The sequence below is a fragment of the Clytia hemisphaerica genome, unplaced genomic scaffold (assembly GCF_902728285.1).
Source record: "Clytia hemisphaerica strain Z4C2 unplaced genomic scaffold, Clytia hemisphaerica genome assembly, whole genome shotgun sequence".
Taxonomy (NCBI): domain Eukaryota; kingdom Metazoa; phylum Cnidaria; class Hydrozoa; order Leptothecata; family Clytiidae; genus Clytia; species Clytia hemisphaerica.
Genome location: NW_027103852.1, coordinates 1,712,457 through 1,729,690, shown reverse-complemented (window position 1 = coordinate 1,729,690; position 17,234 = coordinate 1,712,457). Strand labels below are relative to the sequence as shown.

The following is a 17,234-nucleotide window of genomic DNA, read 5'->3' as shown; positions in this document are numbered from 1 at the left end:
AAAAAACTGGAATTTGACCCCTGCTGCTATTTTTAGTAACATTCAGGGGTCAAATTCCGGTGTTTTTTCAGGTGTTTCCGATAGGGAAAATGACATAATCTTGACTCGCATATCAAGAATAGCACCGAGAATAGAACTAGAACAAGTGATACTTTTATGGACCTACCTGGGTATGCATTTAACACATATATAATTGATATATACGTGAACATGACCGTTAAACAATCATTCAGAACACAAATAGTGACTATTAGTCGTTTGTTTCTTATAAAAAAACGTTTTAGAAACCAAAATTTCATACTCTTGAAATAATCTTTCATAATCAAGACTTCGTGAGCAAAAAAACATCTATCTCATCAAAAAATTGAGTAATTTGGCTAGGAACATTGACGCTTTTTTTTATAATGTTTTTTCATTCCATCATGGATATTCTTAACTTTTTGGCGAAAATCATCCAAAAATATTCTCACGGTATTCTTAGGTTAAGATCGAAATTGGCAATCTACAGGTTAAAATGCCTTTAAAATGGCATTCTTAGGTTCAGTTGCTAAATTCCATGATGGTGATATTCTTACCATATTCTTAATTTTTTGGCCATTTTCATCACGGACATTCTTATAAAGTGTATTCTTATAAAAAAAAGCGTGTATTTCACAAAGTCCAAAAAACCCTTTTTTCAGCAGTTTTTTGGTCCAAATTTGCCCCAAAACATTTTTTTTGGAAAATCGGGCTCCGTCACATTCGAGGGTTTATAGTTATGCATCCTTGTGCAAAAAATCATAAAGAATAAAAGAGCCAATCTCGAGAAAAGCCAATACCTAAGTAATTGATAATGTGCTTATAAAAAAATATCGAATTTGGCCAGTTTTTCTATAAAAACACGCTAAGCAGCCTAAATTTCATGTCTAACCACACATACTCATAAAAACCCGTTTTTTAGCCATTTTTTGGCCCAAATTTGCCCAAAAGTTCTTTTTTCGAAAATCGGGCTCCGTCACATTTTGGCCACCACCATTTTGCACTTTTGTACCAAAAATCAAAAGATTCCTATGATTCAATCCTGGTTAATTTATAGGACCTCCACCGGGGTAGGTCCAAAATGAGTTAAGAATTGGTTAATGCTCACCGAAAACATGTTGAAATTTAATCAGATTATGATGATTGACTCCCTCAGAACATGGTTACTACGAAAGCTCTGTAAGATATTCGCATTCACTGCATGGGAAGAGTGTGCTGCTGGTAGAAGAGATTCTGTATATCACATTTTTGAAACAATCTTGAAACAACGAGATGAGGCAAATGATTTTCATTATCAAAATTCAAATTTCTATTTTGGTATAAAATCTTCTCTAATTATAATATGAATTTTAAAAAAATATTATAATCACCCAGTTTTCTCTCATTAAAAAGGTTGCATACGCCTAAAAAGTTTTTGGAACTGTTTCAGTTTTTCTTTATACCATTCAGGAGCATCAGTTTCTAGTTTGTTGTGGTCGTAACCATAAGCAACGGTTAATTCGTCCCCAGCCCTGACGGGTTGTATCGTCCGAATGCATTTGATGCGACCAAAGCGTGGATGGTTATCGAATCTTTAAAGAAAAGAATGCGTAACGTAAAAATAATGTTTTCTAAGCATGTTAAAAATCTGAAAAAAATAGTTTACATAAACAAATAGCGCATTAAGAAAATGATGCTATCGCAATCAACATTTAGAATTTCGAGAATGGAACCGATCTGATGACAGAGTCTCGATCTTCCGAAAATTCTTATCTGACAGGGTCCACTTTTCAAACTCCAGCGGCGCGTCCCCGACGGCTGTCAAGGTCAGTGCTTACCAACCCCCCCCCCTCGGGAAAACCCTATCCTTCAAATTTAATTCTAACCTTGATCCATGATGTGGTCGCAACAAAACACTAAAAAATATCTAAAATTGAGCTTCCGAAAATACTTAGAAAATGGAAAAAATGGCATTTAGAATCTAAAATTGAACTTCTCACAATAGACCTTATCGGAGTTTTTGATTTTTCTAAAAAAGCGATGCATTATGGGATCGTATCGAGTGTATTACAATAGAAATCTCTTAGGAATTCCTCGAGGGAATTCTATTGTAATACACTCGAAACAATCCCACAATGCATCGCTTTTTTTATAAAAATCAAAAACTTCGATAAGGTCTATACTTAGAAAATGAAAAAAATAGCCAATACAGAAGAAAATATATTGCAATCAATACAGCATTTAGAATTTGGAAGAGGAAAAGACTAACTTACCGATCATATTTACAATTAGGTGTGAACGAATGATTAGCTTTGTGACCAAGTGAAGCTTTGTATGAAGTTGTCGAAGAGAATTCCGCTGGAACGTCAATAACAATCTACCAGAGAGGATTAAAGACGTAAGTTTTCCTAATAATTCTTCAACACCTAAAGTGCTAACCGCTCTGGTTCAAACTATGTATACTCTGAGTCCCTCCCTTGACCTAACTGTATACTCAATAATCGAGCTTAGATTGCAGCATGCTCTTGCTGGTAAAGCAAGTTTTTAACCCCAGAAATCTCAAGAAGTGTGCAAAGTTTCAGTCAAATCAGACCAATTTTGAAGTATCCAGCCTGGCGCCAAAGTATTTCAGGACATGTCACAAAGACAAAAAAATGGATATTCTTGCTTAACTGAAATTGAGAAAAAAAAACTTTTATTTAGGAAAAGAGAATTGATCGCCATGAAAACTGCATCCAAGGATTTGAATAACACAAATATAGCAAGTAGACTGAAAACCACTAACTTCTTGATCTAATGATATGGTGTTATCATTGTATTTCCAATCGCGTGAGTCTACCTAGAAATAAAAAAACTTTTTAGTCCAGCGATTACCAAAATTAATGCATTTTAAAATATACTTTTCTCTAGGCAAAACAAAATTTCTGTAAAAATAAACAGTGCAGTTTAGGTAAGATGACTTTCAACAGAATGTGGGACGCGAACACCGTTGTAAAATGACATCACTTCCTGCAAAATGAACAAAATGAAAAATTCAATCTTTTAGTATCACACCTACTGATGGTATCGTGAAAATTCAAATTAGCAGTGCTTTGTTTTGGATGTTGAGAATTATCAACAAGCGGTAGTAGTGTTGATAGTTTGGTCATTTCAATTGAATTTAATGAATACATACTTCAGAAAAGCATGAGCATTGATACAATCAAGGACAGAACTGTTTGTCCACCCCCTCCACCAATATCAATATGTTGATGGTGAGTCTTGTGAACGTGCAAAAATTCAACTCCAACATTGATTTTGGGGGAGGGGGGGGACTTGCCGGTGGAAAAGGGTTATTGGACACCAGTTTTGACCACGATTGTAGATCGATAGTAACTTTCATCTAAGCTGAGCACACGTAAGACAAATGTCATCACAACCATCACTTACATTTTTACCAGCGTCAATGGATGCAAAGAGACCTTCATTGGCGTCAAGAATCAGCGACTCCTTCACGTACACTCTGCAAATAATCGATCAACCTGTATCACTTTCATTTTTGCAATAATCTTTTAAAACCCTTATGAAGTGAAGATTTTTTTTGTTTCAAAAATGAGCGAGAGTAGGGATTTTTTATGATTCATTTACGATATCTTTATCTCCTCATGGATTTGGTTTGCCTAATTTCAAACATCTCTACTCCAAACATTTCCCAAAAAACTCTTGTAAAAGAATGGTACCTTTTCTCTTCATAAGGATCGGTCCACATTAGTTGCGTAGAGATGACGTCACGAGAAGACACATCTTTTTTGTAATGAATTCCTAAAACATTTCAAAGAACATTATATCAATTTATACCTAGATGCTCGATAGCTGAAAGGGCCTAGTAACCATAGTGTGGTGTGAGATATTAAAAACAACGTTAACAAAACTCACTACTTTTCACTTTTGAATACGAGTGTGGATTAGCTTTGTCACCGATACCACAATAGATTGCCAACTGGGCGTCCATCATTTCTCCATCCTATAATGAATAGTTTGGGGTAGCTGCGTGAGTTAACTTCTACATTCATTCATATGATATTAATTAACTTTTAGAGACTTTGTAGAACAACTACTTATACAATTGAGTTTAAAGCCCGAAGGGCTAGAGTTCAATCTCTAACCTTTCTCAGGCAGGAAAAAAAGAAGCCTTAAAAAATGCGCCGCATTTTTGACGACAGATTGAATCTAGCAATTCCTTTGTTTACGATTGATATTTTTTTCGAAATTTAGCGGTAAATTTTAGTTTTAGTAACCAGGTAAGCCGCTCAAGGCCGCACAACTTTGGTAGAATTTGTTGGCTTCAAATCCTACCAAGGAGATTGACTTCTAGCCCTTCGGGCTTATACTTCATTGACTTATACATTCTCAAAGAAACATTTTTCTTTTTAAAAAGTGTGATTGGTTTAGATCACTTGATTTAAGACAATTTTATCCAAGGAAGTCTGATTAGATTTCAGATAATAGTAGCGACTTAGTATAACTATTCCAACGAAAAGAATGGGAACTTTCAAACTTTTACTTTCACTTTTACATTTAGACAACGAATTGAGCTCTCCTAGATAATTTCCCCGCTTCAACTGAGTATCAACTTTATAGTGGGTGACGTTTCCCTTCCCTTCTCATACCAAAATATGCACATTGGGGTTATCTATGTCTGACGAGGTATTACATAACTTTACGATAAAAAGTTTATTTTGTCATGTAATGTCATGTAAATTATCAAAAAGTTTTTAATACACAAAGGGAACATTATCTTTACAAAGCTTGCATCCAAAAACAATAACATCACAAAATAGAGTAATGACATACTTTGAAGATTCCTTTTAAAAAGGTTGCACCATCAGGATAAGAGTAAACAAAATCTTTGCCAGATATCTTGCCTTCTTTATCCACACAACCAAACAAATGTCCTCCATTCTGTCAATCAAAAAAGGAAAAAATCATTGAAAGAAATAATTCTGCTCAAACAGGATATTTGAGTAAAACGAAGAATTTTAGATCGCTTATCCAATAGAAAATATTATCAGATGTATAAAAATCTGTTGTACAAAGTTCTGAGTAGTGCAACACTTTACTTTTTTTTAACACTTCCTCAGCACTTTAAAGCAAAAACCTAAAACGGACAAAAATGAACAAAGCGAGCAAAAATGACAAACCTCACATTGATGCAACTTTTTACTTAAGACATATAAGACAAATTTGAACACAGATTTGAAATCGGCAAGGTTTGAATATTCTGAAAAGTTGATGTCATAATTTTTGAACCGGTAGAATAATCTTCATGTTTTCATTTTTTAGATTAATTTTCTTGGAAATATCTTTCTAAAGGTGCATATTTTTTCAATATAAGCATAGTAGAGTATATAGCATTTGTACTGAGAAATTATTGAAAAAATGAAGTGTCCAATTATTAATTTTAGACAGACTTTTTCTTCAAATTTTTTCATCTTCAATATCAAAAATAGGGGGGGTTTCAGGGGGTACCCGATTCCGCAATTCCGCCAATTTTTTCTCCAATTTCCGTCACACCGTCTTAAATTGAACCAAAATTCCGTCACCGAAAATTCCTTTGAAATTCAATATTTTTGTCGAAAATTCCGCAAATTTTGAATATCTTTTACCAATTCCGAAATTCCGCAAATTTTTTTGCTAAATTCCGTTTTTCCGCACTAAAATTGTCTAATTTTCCGTCTCCGTCAGAGAACCCAATTTCCGTAATTCCGTCTAAATTTTCGCCAAATTCCGTCACTCCGTCCGAAAAAAGGGCCGATTCCGCTCCTCCGCCAACCATGAAACCCCCCCCAAAAATGTTTTGAATCATTTTTACAAAAAATTCCAGTGTTCAAAGTTATGTTAGTTAAGTTATTAAGATATGTTATTTATTATAGTTGAAGTATTGGTTGAGAAATATCAAGCAAAACAAGGATTAGTGCTTAAACAGATGGATTTTGTTTTATATTTTGATTTTGATACAGGTTTTTCTTTCGCGAGCATAAACTTTCGCAAACCGGCCTATTGAGACTTTCGCTAAAGACTTTTCCTTTCGGGAAAAAGTTTCTGTTCGCGAAAGTCTATATGCCGAGAATAACCAAATTAGGTTAACTTTCATCTTGTGCATCATTTCTAGGCTCTATTGTAAAACCAATAAGTTTCTTTTAAGAGTTAAAACTTCTCTCTAGGCCCTAAACATGAAATATTTGAACAAATGAAGAACACACGTAAGGATTCATAAGGATAAGTGTGAAAATGTTCCTTCAATTCAATCCATTCTTGAAGTCTTAAGCCTGACCCAAACTTCTAGGCTCGTTTTGGCACAAGGAATAGTCCTTTAAGTCCATGAAAAAAATCTGATGGATTCAACAAAGGATCTGACATGGCCAAAGTTTTTAGGGGAGGGACAGACAGAATCATAATCTCAGATTACACCTCAACTAAATTCCCGAATATGAATATTAACTCACCTCATCATAGAAGTGGCACAATCCCGTTCTCACAATTCTCTTTATAGCTTCCTTTGAATGTCAACCGATGATTTGAGTCTAAAAAGATTTATGTCAAAGATTATTTCAGCATGTAACATCTATTGTTAATCATCCAACGGTTTGAATGAGATCACACCCAATCATCCTTTACGCTGGATAATGCCTCAGTTCAATCTTACATGGCATTACATTACATTAAAAACTTGTTAAAAAAGTTTCGAACTGATCAAGAGCAACATCGGAGATGGATTGTGTAAAAAAAATTAAAAGTTGTACGAATTTGTCTTAAAACACATCTTAATGGCCACTAAAAACATATTTACCGAACTCTTCAGCTTGCCCATTTAGCTCACCATCCACGTAATGTCCAACTAAAATAAGATAAGGAAATTGTAAAATACGCCATGTGGAAATCTCAAACACATTTTAAAATCTCGAAATTCTCATTAAAAGACTTTTAAGCTAAAAACAAACGAAGATTGTCGGTTTCCTGTTTTCAGAGCAAAAGGTCCGTTACCTGAATATGAACCATCCTCGAAAGTGTAAAGCCCCTTTCCCTGCAAGGAGTCGTTCTGGAAATTCCCTTCTAAAGAACTGAAAGAAAAGCAGTATTGTAGAATATGTAGTCTTCTTTTGACTAATAAAAATACCTTCGGTAAAACCGCGAAAATTAGAACCTGCAAATTACAAATTTGGTCTTTTTTCGTAATAAAAATTAAAAAATCTCTAGGAAAATGCAAAAAATGTGTCTAAAATAAAGCAAAACCGATCGATTCCCGTGAAAAGCGATTTTTTGGAATACTTTTTCGACCGCGAAAATTGTAGTTTCCTCTAAAATTAGTTCCCTGGTATACAAAAGTATTTGGTTTAATATTTAAAAGCTTTCTTCCCCACTAGCCCATTTCCACCTCTTCGAAAAGTATTCAAAGTTAAACCCTTTCAAATTTTCATTTTCTCCTGTTAAAAGCCTTAAATCTCCAATTCTCATTTAAGAATAATAAAAAAATACGTATTGCACTTTAAGTTAAGTAAAACAAGAGTTGAGAAATATGTCAAATCGAGACTCGAGTCCACTGCTCTCGTACTTCAATATCAAAAATACCTTCCGTCAGTAAAATAAAAGCAACCACGCCCATGTTTGACACCTGAAAAAACAAAACGAAATTAATCAAACTGGAATTTACCGTTTGAATCGATGTTGTACAAGTGATACTTTTATGGACCTACCTGGTTATCAAAACTAATCAATGAACATTGAAACAATGAAACACATAAGACATAACTGGACAAAATAAAAAAATATAATGAAAAGAATATCTATTGGGAGAAACTATCAACACTATTGAAAAAGACTTTTGAAAAAAAAGTAAAAGAGCTATTAAACGCTTTTCTTTATAAAAAACAACCCACTATCAAAATGCACAGCTTAATAAACAAGGTTTCCAGAAAACTCAAACCATCGCGCTCTACCGTGACATTTTCTTCTTTTAGAAAAAATAATAATAACAAGTGATACTTTTATGGACCTACCTGGTTATGCATATACCTGGTTATTAACACATATATAATTGATATCTACGTGAGCGTGACCATTAAACAATCATTCCGAACACTAATAGTGACGATCTATTAAAATTAGTCGTTTGTTTCTTATAAAAAACCGTTTGGAAACCAAAATTTCATGCTCTATAAATATTCTTTCATATTCAAGACTTCGTGAGCAAAAAAACATCGATCTCATCAAAATATTGAGTAATTTGGCTAAGAACATTGATGTATGCTTATTAATAGTGATTCTTATAGATAAAGATTCGTTTTTTGAGCTGAAAAATTCGTTTATTACAAAAATCTGCTTGAGCCATCTTTTACCTATTTTCATTCAAAAAAATTAGAAAAAATTAATGATCAAATTTTTTAAAGTCCAAAAAACCCGTTTTTTTAGCCGTTTTTTGGCCCAAATTTGCCCAAAAACATTTTTTTTCGAAAATTGGGCTCCGTCACATTCGAGGACTTATAGTTACGCATCTTTGTGCAAAAAATGATAAAGAATGAAACAAGCAATCTCGAGAAAAACTAATACCTAAGTAATTGATAATGTGCTTATAAAAAAATATCGAATTTGGCCAGTTTTTCAACAAAAACATGCCAAGCAACGAAAGGTTCATGTCTAAACACATACATTCTTTAAAAGTAAGCCCTCATGAGAAAAAAAAACATCTATCTAATAAAAAAATTTAGTAATTTGACTAAGAACATTGATGTAAGCTTATTAATATTGATTCTTATAGATAAACATGAGTTTTTTAAGCCAACAAAGTTTTTTTGCAAAAATCTACTTGAACCATCTTTCACCTATGATGGTACCCTACTTTCATACAAAAAATCAGAAAAAATTAATGATCCAATTTTTCACAAAGTCCAAAAAAACCTGTTTTTTAGCCGTTGTTTGGCCCAAATTTGCCTAAAACATTTTTTTTCGAAAATCGGACCCCGTCACATTCGAGGGTTTATAGTTATGCATCTTTGTGCAAAAAATCATAAAGAATGAAAGCGCCAATCTCGAGAAAAGCTAATACCTAAGTAATTGATAATGAGCTTATAAAAAAATATCGAATTTGGCCAGTTTTTCTATAAAAACACGCCAAGCAGCCTAAATTTCATGTCTAAACACACATATTCTTCAAAAGTAAGCCCTCATGAGCAAAAAATACATCTATCTCATAAAAATAATTGAGTAATTTGACTAAGAACATTGATGTATGCTTATTAATAGTGATTCTTATAGATAAACATGCGTTTTTTGAGCCAAAATTTTAGCTTGAGCCATCTTTTACCTATGATGGTACCCTACTTTCATACAAAAAATCAGAAAAAATTAATGATCCAATTTTTCACAAAGTCCATAAAACCCGTTTTTTTTCGAAAATCGGGCTCCGTCACATTCGAGGGAATTCAGAAAAAACTAATGAGCCAATCTAGAGAAAAGCTGGTAACGAACGAACGAACGAACGAACGAACATACAACGGTTAATTTATAGGACCTCCACCGGGGTAGGTCCNTGGAGGTATTGCGAAATGGCAATCGTCAGGGCGCCCATTAGCATTCAAAAACGTCAGTCCTGGATATTCAGGTATATTCTTCTACAATTCATTCCGGAATTCATTCATCAATCATTCTGAAAATGTTGACTTTTCTTATGACCCTGAGTGTGAGGGAGAATGTACAATAGAAACCATAAAGAAACAATCTTCTGGTTATTTTGACTTAAACGGTTGTTTAAAGTACATCCAAGATTATGAGGAGTTAGATAACCAACAGTCAATCAAACGAGAGGCTGTAATCTATGATCACAGTGATTTGATTTCAATCACACTTTGGGGAAAAGAAAATTCAAAGCTTCCAGAAGGGAAATGGATCTCTTTTACCAACCTTATTCTAAAACACTTTTACGGATTGCACCTTGCTACAACCAGAGCATCTACTATCAAAGCCTTAGATAGTCACCTCGAGGTCCCCAAATTAAACGACGATTATTTGGAATACAAGGACCAACTTGAACAAAGGAGTAATAAATCTTCAACTGTTACCTTGACAAAACCGTCAATAACTACTGTATTGATTGAAAAGAATTATCTTTACCACAGTTGTCCGCAAGTCATAACGCTAATTCCAGGAAGAGAATTGTGAAATGCATCAGGTGTGGTAAGGCGCAAAAACCACTTGATGTGAGGAAAGAACTTAGTATAGAACTCGAAATTAATAAAAAATTGTGCACTGTTGCAACAGAAGCATTGATTGGAGCATTCGGAGAGAACATTTTGGTTCAGTGCTCAACTGATGAAGGAAAGTCTCTTTTAGAGGAGAGCCTTCTGCTAGATGATTTCGTGATGACTCATGATGACAAATTAGTTATCAAAACTATTGAAAAAGCTTAAACATTTAGCTTTTTCATTATCTTTAGTTTCAAATTTATTGCCAATTTTGCTTTGAATATTTTGTTATTTTACTAATCAAAACTATTGAAAAAGCTTAAACATTTACCTTTTTTATTATCTTTATAGTTTCAAATTTATTGCTAATTTTGCTTTGAATACTTTGTTATTTTACTATTTGTATGTCTTTTACACCCCTTGCCCTAAAAGGGCCCTAAAACTCGTATTATAGAAGCTAATTATAGGAATAAGTGCTAGTTCTAAGCTATTCAAGATTAAGAATTTGGGAATAATAAAAACCTTTTAGGAACATTTTAAAGCTTGATATCTGGTAAATAAAAGACATCTAAACTTTTTTAAATCAATACAATGTTCGTCAAACTCGTGGATTCTTCTTACAATTTGACTCAAAGGATTTTGTGCCTTTCTGATGAACTTCTTAAAAAATTGTAAATGGTTCTCAAATGGAAATGAAGAAATAGAGTCCAATGAACAGTTGTGATATTCAACATCATCGCATATGTGAACAAGGTTGTGCACATTGTAAACAGTGAATGTGGTACCATATAAATATCGGCTCTTTTTGACAAAATATGTCAATAATTTTCGTGCATTTTCCAAATTTTCATTTCGTACAAAATCATTAGACTCAAGTAAAATTCTGAATGCAACAACCAAAGATAAAAAATGCTTGTATCGGTCTCCACTCAAAATATCTCTTAGAACAATAAATCCAGTGTATAGTAAAAAAGGCGGGATTCAGTTGCTTTCCATCTTTTTAGGTCCTTGAGAACTTTCGGTTGGCGAGCAAAGTCAGATGGAAATTTTCCACTCATACTGTTTAGAGAAGATGAAATCCTATTTAGTTGACCAGCAGATAGTTTATAACGTCTGTCACCTTCTTTCCAAACAATTAGCAGTCTTTTGACAACTCCAAGGCACACAAGACGCATGTAGTCAAGGGGAAATTGAGATATACAGCAAATGCCAAATTCCACCAAGCAGGTAAGCTCATGTTTTCCAGCATATTCAAATCTTGCAAATGCTTCATTAGTCCTTTGGTCATAATCAAGGTTGTGAAATACCATACGCCTCGAAATACTTTCTCTTTTAGCATCACACCGCTCACAACCATGATAGTCATTGTGTGCCTTGACAGACTTAAAAAATTGACGTGCTGGAGCATCACAAGGCAAAGTGAAAATTATAACTTGATAAAATATTCCTTCAAATTCTAGTCCTTCCAATTTCAAAGAAGCATACTCAAAAAGAAAATCATTTAAGAAATCACGAAGGTTAGTTGGTTTTGAAGTCCCATAATAAAGGGCAACTGTGAATGGAGTCAGTTTGAAAAAGTTACACAATATTGGCCAAAATTGACCATTGGTGGACTTAAATATTGGAAGCCCATCCACATTCACACATAACTTTATGCAGTTATCACGGATATTTATTCCTGGATTCTTTGAAAGTGCTCTAAAAATTCCTTTCTTAATGCCAAGGTAACAATAATCTCCACCAGCTTTAGACACTATTGGAGAGGTTCGAGGTGTATTAAGTAATGTTCTTTTGTCTTTTGGTAGTTGCTCATCGTGTCCATTCTTTTTAAGTAAGGAAAGTAATTCATCACTAGTTAGTTATTTTGTTTTTCAAAATCCAAGAAGCGAGATCTGAAGGGAAATCAGAAAAGACCTCTTCATTTTCACAATTTCCCTCTAAGCCATCTATATGTTTCCTGAAAAAGTTATGGATTTCTTCATCACTACTGGATTCAAATTCATACTGTTCTTCATCACTTGGAATGTTCTCTAATGGCAAATCTTCTTCATAGCTTGGGCCAGGGTTGCAAGACGCAATTTCATCTTCTGTAGTAACGCAAGGTTCTTCAGATGAATATAGGTCTTTTAAAATGTTTTCGATCCTTTATTATCTTTTCTCCATTTGCGTTGATATTCATTGCGGTTCATGAAAAAATTGTATGAAGTCTTGAAAATGGATAAAAATACAATACATGATACGTTTATTTTTAATTTTCCAGTCTGATAATTTGTCCTGTGACCTGCGTATTGACTAACCAGAACCCAATCGGCCTATTAGGACTAATTTAACAATCAAACAACACAAGAGCAAAGGAAATCGAACTTGATTAAGACAGCATATTTTGATAAAAAAGTCTCAACTTCTGAGATGTTCAAAAAATAAGCACAAAGTAGTTCAACAGCCTAGTAGTATAGCTGAATGTCCTTTAGCTTTACACATTTCATTGAACCAGGTTTATAAAAACTTTGGCTGAAATTTGACAAACATTAATTTAAGAACATTATCAAAACCAAGTCTGTGTCTCTTTCCGGTAGTTCCTACTTTTTTAGTTGTGGTGGTTGGGGTCGTGAAATTGTCGCCTGCTAACTATATAAGACAAGGTCCGATGGAGGAAAAAAATCCTCTAACCAAAGCAAAACCCACTAAAAAATTGAACTCATCAAATAATAGCCCAAAAATCCCCATACTCAGTGGTCAAAACACACGCAGTAGCATTTCTGAAGAATATTTGAGTTTGAGAGGGAGAGTTAATTCACCACCACACACTCACACAGAATTTTAGAAAACGTACCAAACAAAAAAGTATATTTGCTTAAAAAACAAAATAATATACTGTAAAAGCAGGCCCGGGGGGGTCACTCATATGATCTGGCCTACGGCTAGACTATGTTATAGTCTAAGACGAATCACTATCTAAGAAAAGAGCCCAAAGCCGAAGAAAATTCTAAAACGGTTTTTTTGCCGAGAAGAGTTTACAGTCGGTAGATTTGCCAGTCTTAGACTATACGATTTTGGCGCAAAATACAAAAACAGCCAAAATCGTATGAATTTGAGTTTCTGTATACGAGGCCAGCCGTGTTCGGTATTCGAAAAAATCAAAACAAAATAAAAACAGGCGGGAGAGAGAAACTGAGATTCCAAGAAATAATATCTTTCTTTTTGGATACCCTCTCCCTTTATTCTCTTTATATTTTCTTGGAACTGCACTTTCTTTTCTAAGAATAACAAATTTTTATCAACAGTCTTTTTTTTAAGTTTGTAATTTCTTTGCAACAAGAATATCTAGCTACCATAACCTTTATAAGATTCCTTAAAACATGAAATCATATAAGTTTGTAGGTTTTTTTTTTGCCTGAGGATTATAATCCTTATTTTTATTCCTTTTATATGAAAAAATCCATTTTAAGAAAATAAAAAGTTCTAGTATCTTACCCCACCACCATTGCTCAAAGACAAAAGCAAACATAAAAATTATCGAAAGTATAAATGCTTGTAATTTGTGACTTTTATGTTGATAAAAAAACATAGTGGATGAAAAATCTCATGATAATTTTTGCAGGGGAAGTAAAAAAGTTCCAGCTTGTGAATTGTAAATAGCTTTTGCAGTATGTCGATCTTCCTTTGATTTGAGCTTGAATTTCTTTCTACCCAAAAAGTTTTTGAGACATTGAAAAAGAAAAGAGGATGAAAGGAGAATGATCCATGTTAAGAAATCCCAAGAAATTATAAAGTTTAATGGAAAAATACCAATCAGTAGTATAAAAACCCTAAGGAAGATTTAAAATGACACTAAGTTTCTTATATGAAATAACTGATAAATAGGTATATAATTCAACCAATAAACTAATGATTCTAAACTGTTCTCTGACGCAGTACCATATTATAGTCTCGACTTATTCCAGAAGGCTGGTGTAAAATTTTCCAAGTCATAATCTCAAAATATACCAGCCAGGGCGTCAGTAGACAGGAGACCCGTCGTGTGTTTTTTTATAATTTGATGTACACAAGACGGGTTCGAGCTGTGAGTCCAATATTGGACTCACATTTTTTACACTGGGAAATTCGAATTTAGCGCTGTCCTCACTTACTAAAATTAAAACTAAATTTCGAAAGTTACGCTTTCTCTAAGAAAGTGTGACCAGTAAAAGAATAACAAAATTTTATTGGCTATGTTTTCAACTGTTATTAGGATCTGAGAAATTCAAACTCTCAGCCCGTACCGTGCTATACATTTCGCCATCAGTTTATCAAAGAAGAAATCATAGCATGGATTCCCAGGCTAGGGCGTCAGTAAAATATTCCAGGTCACAATCTCAAATTGTACCAGAACGTCAAGTACAATTTTCCAAGTCATAATCTCAAATTGTACGAGGACGTCAAGTGCAATATTACAAGTCAGCAAGTCATAATCCCAAACTGTACGAAGACGTCAAGTGAAATATTCCAAGTCATAATCTCAAATTGTACCAGGACGTCAAGTGAAACATTCCAAGTCATAATAACAAATTGTATGTGGTGACGTCAAGTGAATATTTATACAAGTTATAATTCCAAATTTTACCAGGACGACAAGTGAAATATTGCAAGTTATTATCTCAAATTATACCAGGGCATCAAGTGAAATATTACAAGTTACAATTCTAAATTATACCAGAATGCGAAGTGAAATTTTGCAAGTTATAATCTCAAATTATACCCAGACAGCCAGGACATCACGTGAAATATTGCAAGTTGTAATCTCCAAAATATACCAGGATAATGTGCCAAATATTACATTTCGGTATTGTGCTCTCTGCAAATTACTGCCACACATATTCTCATTATTTTTCCACGCATCCAATTTCTGATTCTTACCTAAAAATAATTAGAAAAATAATCTGATAATTTTTACAGAGTACCTAAAACTTGAATTTTCAATTAGGTAATGAACTTCTCGACATTCAAATCAAAATGAGAAAGCCAAATTTTGAGGAAATGTGAAAGTTGTAAACAAGAGGTATATAAAAGCAGTTTTTATAGTCCACAATAAACTTTGTTTGAAATTTTTCAAAGTTGTCAAAGAACTACTAACATCCTGATGGAAAGAACCTTTTAAGAGTGGAGATATGAGGGTATTCACATATCTAATGAAACAATGCCTGTGATTCATAGTATTCATAAGAAATACACAAGTGACTTACCTTTTATATTTATTGTCTTTGTAGACTTCAGTTGAAAAATCATTTTAACAGCTTCTACAAAAGAATACAGTAAAACCTCTAATTAACGGACACTCTAAAAGGCGGACACCTCTGATTAGCGGACAATTTTATTTTCCCCGGCCGTTTCCTAGTCAAATCCTCATAAAAAAGTTTCTAAAAGGCGGACACTCAATTAGCGGACCCTCTGATTAGCGGACAAATGTTTCGCACGACATCCGAAACCCCATTTTAGCTCTCCAATTAGGACCTTGAATATCAAACGGGTCGCAGACGTCCAAAATCGAAAAAATATTTTAAATATTTTATTTCAATTACTTATTAGTCTTATTTTTTCAAATTATTTCTACAAATTTCCATTTTTCCTTTTACACATTCAACGAATTTAGGTGGGCCAAAGAAATCATAAATCACTTGTACTTCAAGTCCGTACCCGCCACCTCGATTTAACCTCTTGTCAGTCAATAATAACCGTTTTAATAAGCTTTCTCTTGTTCTTCTATGGCCTAGTGTCTGCAGATAAGTACTTTACACCCCAATTTTGTACTTTTGACACCCTGGGATGGCCTAATTTCAAAATTGGGCTCCGAGATCAAAAGTTTCTAAAAGGCGGACACTTCTAATTAGCGGACACTAACCCCTTTCCCCGATGGTGTCCTCTAATTAGAGGTTCCACTGTACTTGACTTGAGGGACTACTCCCTTACACTAAGTTATCTTGTAGTTAACAATAAAACGAATGAACCAAGAAGAAAAATCCATAAAGAGCTGGATTCACAGAAAAACCACAGCCATTTTCGTCTTGTGTCTTCTCCCACCAGCGTGTTTTTGATCGTTTGAACCAAGCTCGGCCTTTAAACTTAGGCGCTTTTCACCATGGAGTGACTAACCAGTCTCACTGGTTAGTCCAAGCAAAACCGCAAAATATTTTTCATGCCAAAGAGTTATCGTCCGTTTCTACGAAACTCTCCCGCCGATTTTTTTCCCGTATACCGCCATAACGCCATACCGCCATATTCTCCCGCCTTTACTATCACTGTAACGGACGATAACATCGTCTAGCCTACGTCATGTGCCGCGCTTAAGGGTGGGGTTTTTCTGCATCCCAATATGCACTGTAAAGGTGTGCTTTTGTGAGATTACACTGAAAGGGTCGAATTTTAAAACAAATTCAAAATAATTGTTAAAAAGAAGGGTTTTTACTTCTTGTTTGCTTGAAAAAGTTGCTATTGTCTGATAATTACAGCTGACAAGAATAATTTTCTCAGTTTTGCTTTGAAACAGAAAATTTCCCAAGCTCCTTCTGTTCACGCAGATTTACAGCTGAGAAATATAGTGCACTATAAGGGTTGGGTATAAAATCAAGAGAAAATGCACTGAAAGGGTAACTTTTCAGCCATATTGAACTGCACTGTTAATGTTAATGTTAATGTACCGGGTGTCTCTGAAAAAACTTCCCCCTGTTTGATTCAATATTGCGAAAAAGCGAAAAAATATATTAGCTTGACTTTTTCTAAATCGTTTAGAGGAGGGTTTAGCTTAAATTTTGGTATATCAAACTATAAAATTGCTTCATTAGATCAAAAGTTATCACAAAAAGAGTAAAAAAATTGTTTTCAAAAAGAGCGCAAAAAGACGAAAAAACAGGGTATCAAATTAGACAAGAAAACACTATACTTTATTGACAGTAAAGTTTTACTTTTGATGTTCTGTGCATCTTTTCTGTTTTATTATTCGTTTTTAATGATTTTTATTGCCAATTTACAGCTCCTTTTGGATTC

The 17,234-nt window shown here is 34.0% G+C and overlaps 1 protein-coding gene across 1 annotated transcript; it reads right to left on the bottom strand.

The window, feature by feature from the left end:
* Positions 1–1,303: 1,303 nt before the first annotated feature.
* On the bottom strand, positions 1,304–7,651 carry LOC136807988 (histone-lysine N-methyltransferase SETD7-like). Its single transcript, XM_067064618.1, has 11 exons — positions 7,606–7,651; positions 7,021–7,097; positions 6,827–6,874; positions 6,483–6,560; positions 4,831–4,938; positions 3,913–4,000; positions 3,717–3,798; positions 3,427–3,499; positions 2,783–2,836; positions 2,271–2,374; positions 1,304–1,589 (listed from the first exon to the last, which is right to left on the bottom strand). Exons 6-11 carry the CDS (start codon positions 3,989–3,991, stop codon positions 1,403–1,405), a joined length of 579 nt encoding a protein of 192 aa, XP_066920719.1. The 5' UTR covers positions 3,992–4,000; positions 4,831–4,938; positions 6,483–6,560; positions 6,827–6,874; positions 7,021–7,097; positions 7,606–7,651; the 3' UTR covers positions 1,304–1,402.
* Positions 7,652–17,234: the final 9,583 nt, after the last annotated feature.

Bases quoted from the DNA above. Each gene is read 5' to 3' on its own strand.
- LOC136807988 (XM_067064618.1), bottom strand. From the start codon at position 3,991: ATGATGGACGCCCAGTTGGCAATCTATTGTGGTATCGGTGACAAAGCT. The intron at 3,799-3,912 runs GTGAGTTTTGTT...GAAATGTTTTAG, and splicing joins GTATTCAAAAGTGAAAAGTA to GAATTCATTACAAAAAAGAT. The intron at 3,500-3,716 runs GTACCATTCTTT...GATTATTTGCAG, and splicing joins GATCCTTATGAAGAGAAAAG to AGTGTACGTGAAGGAGTCGC.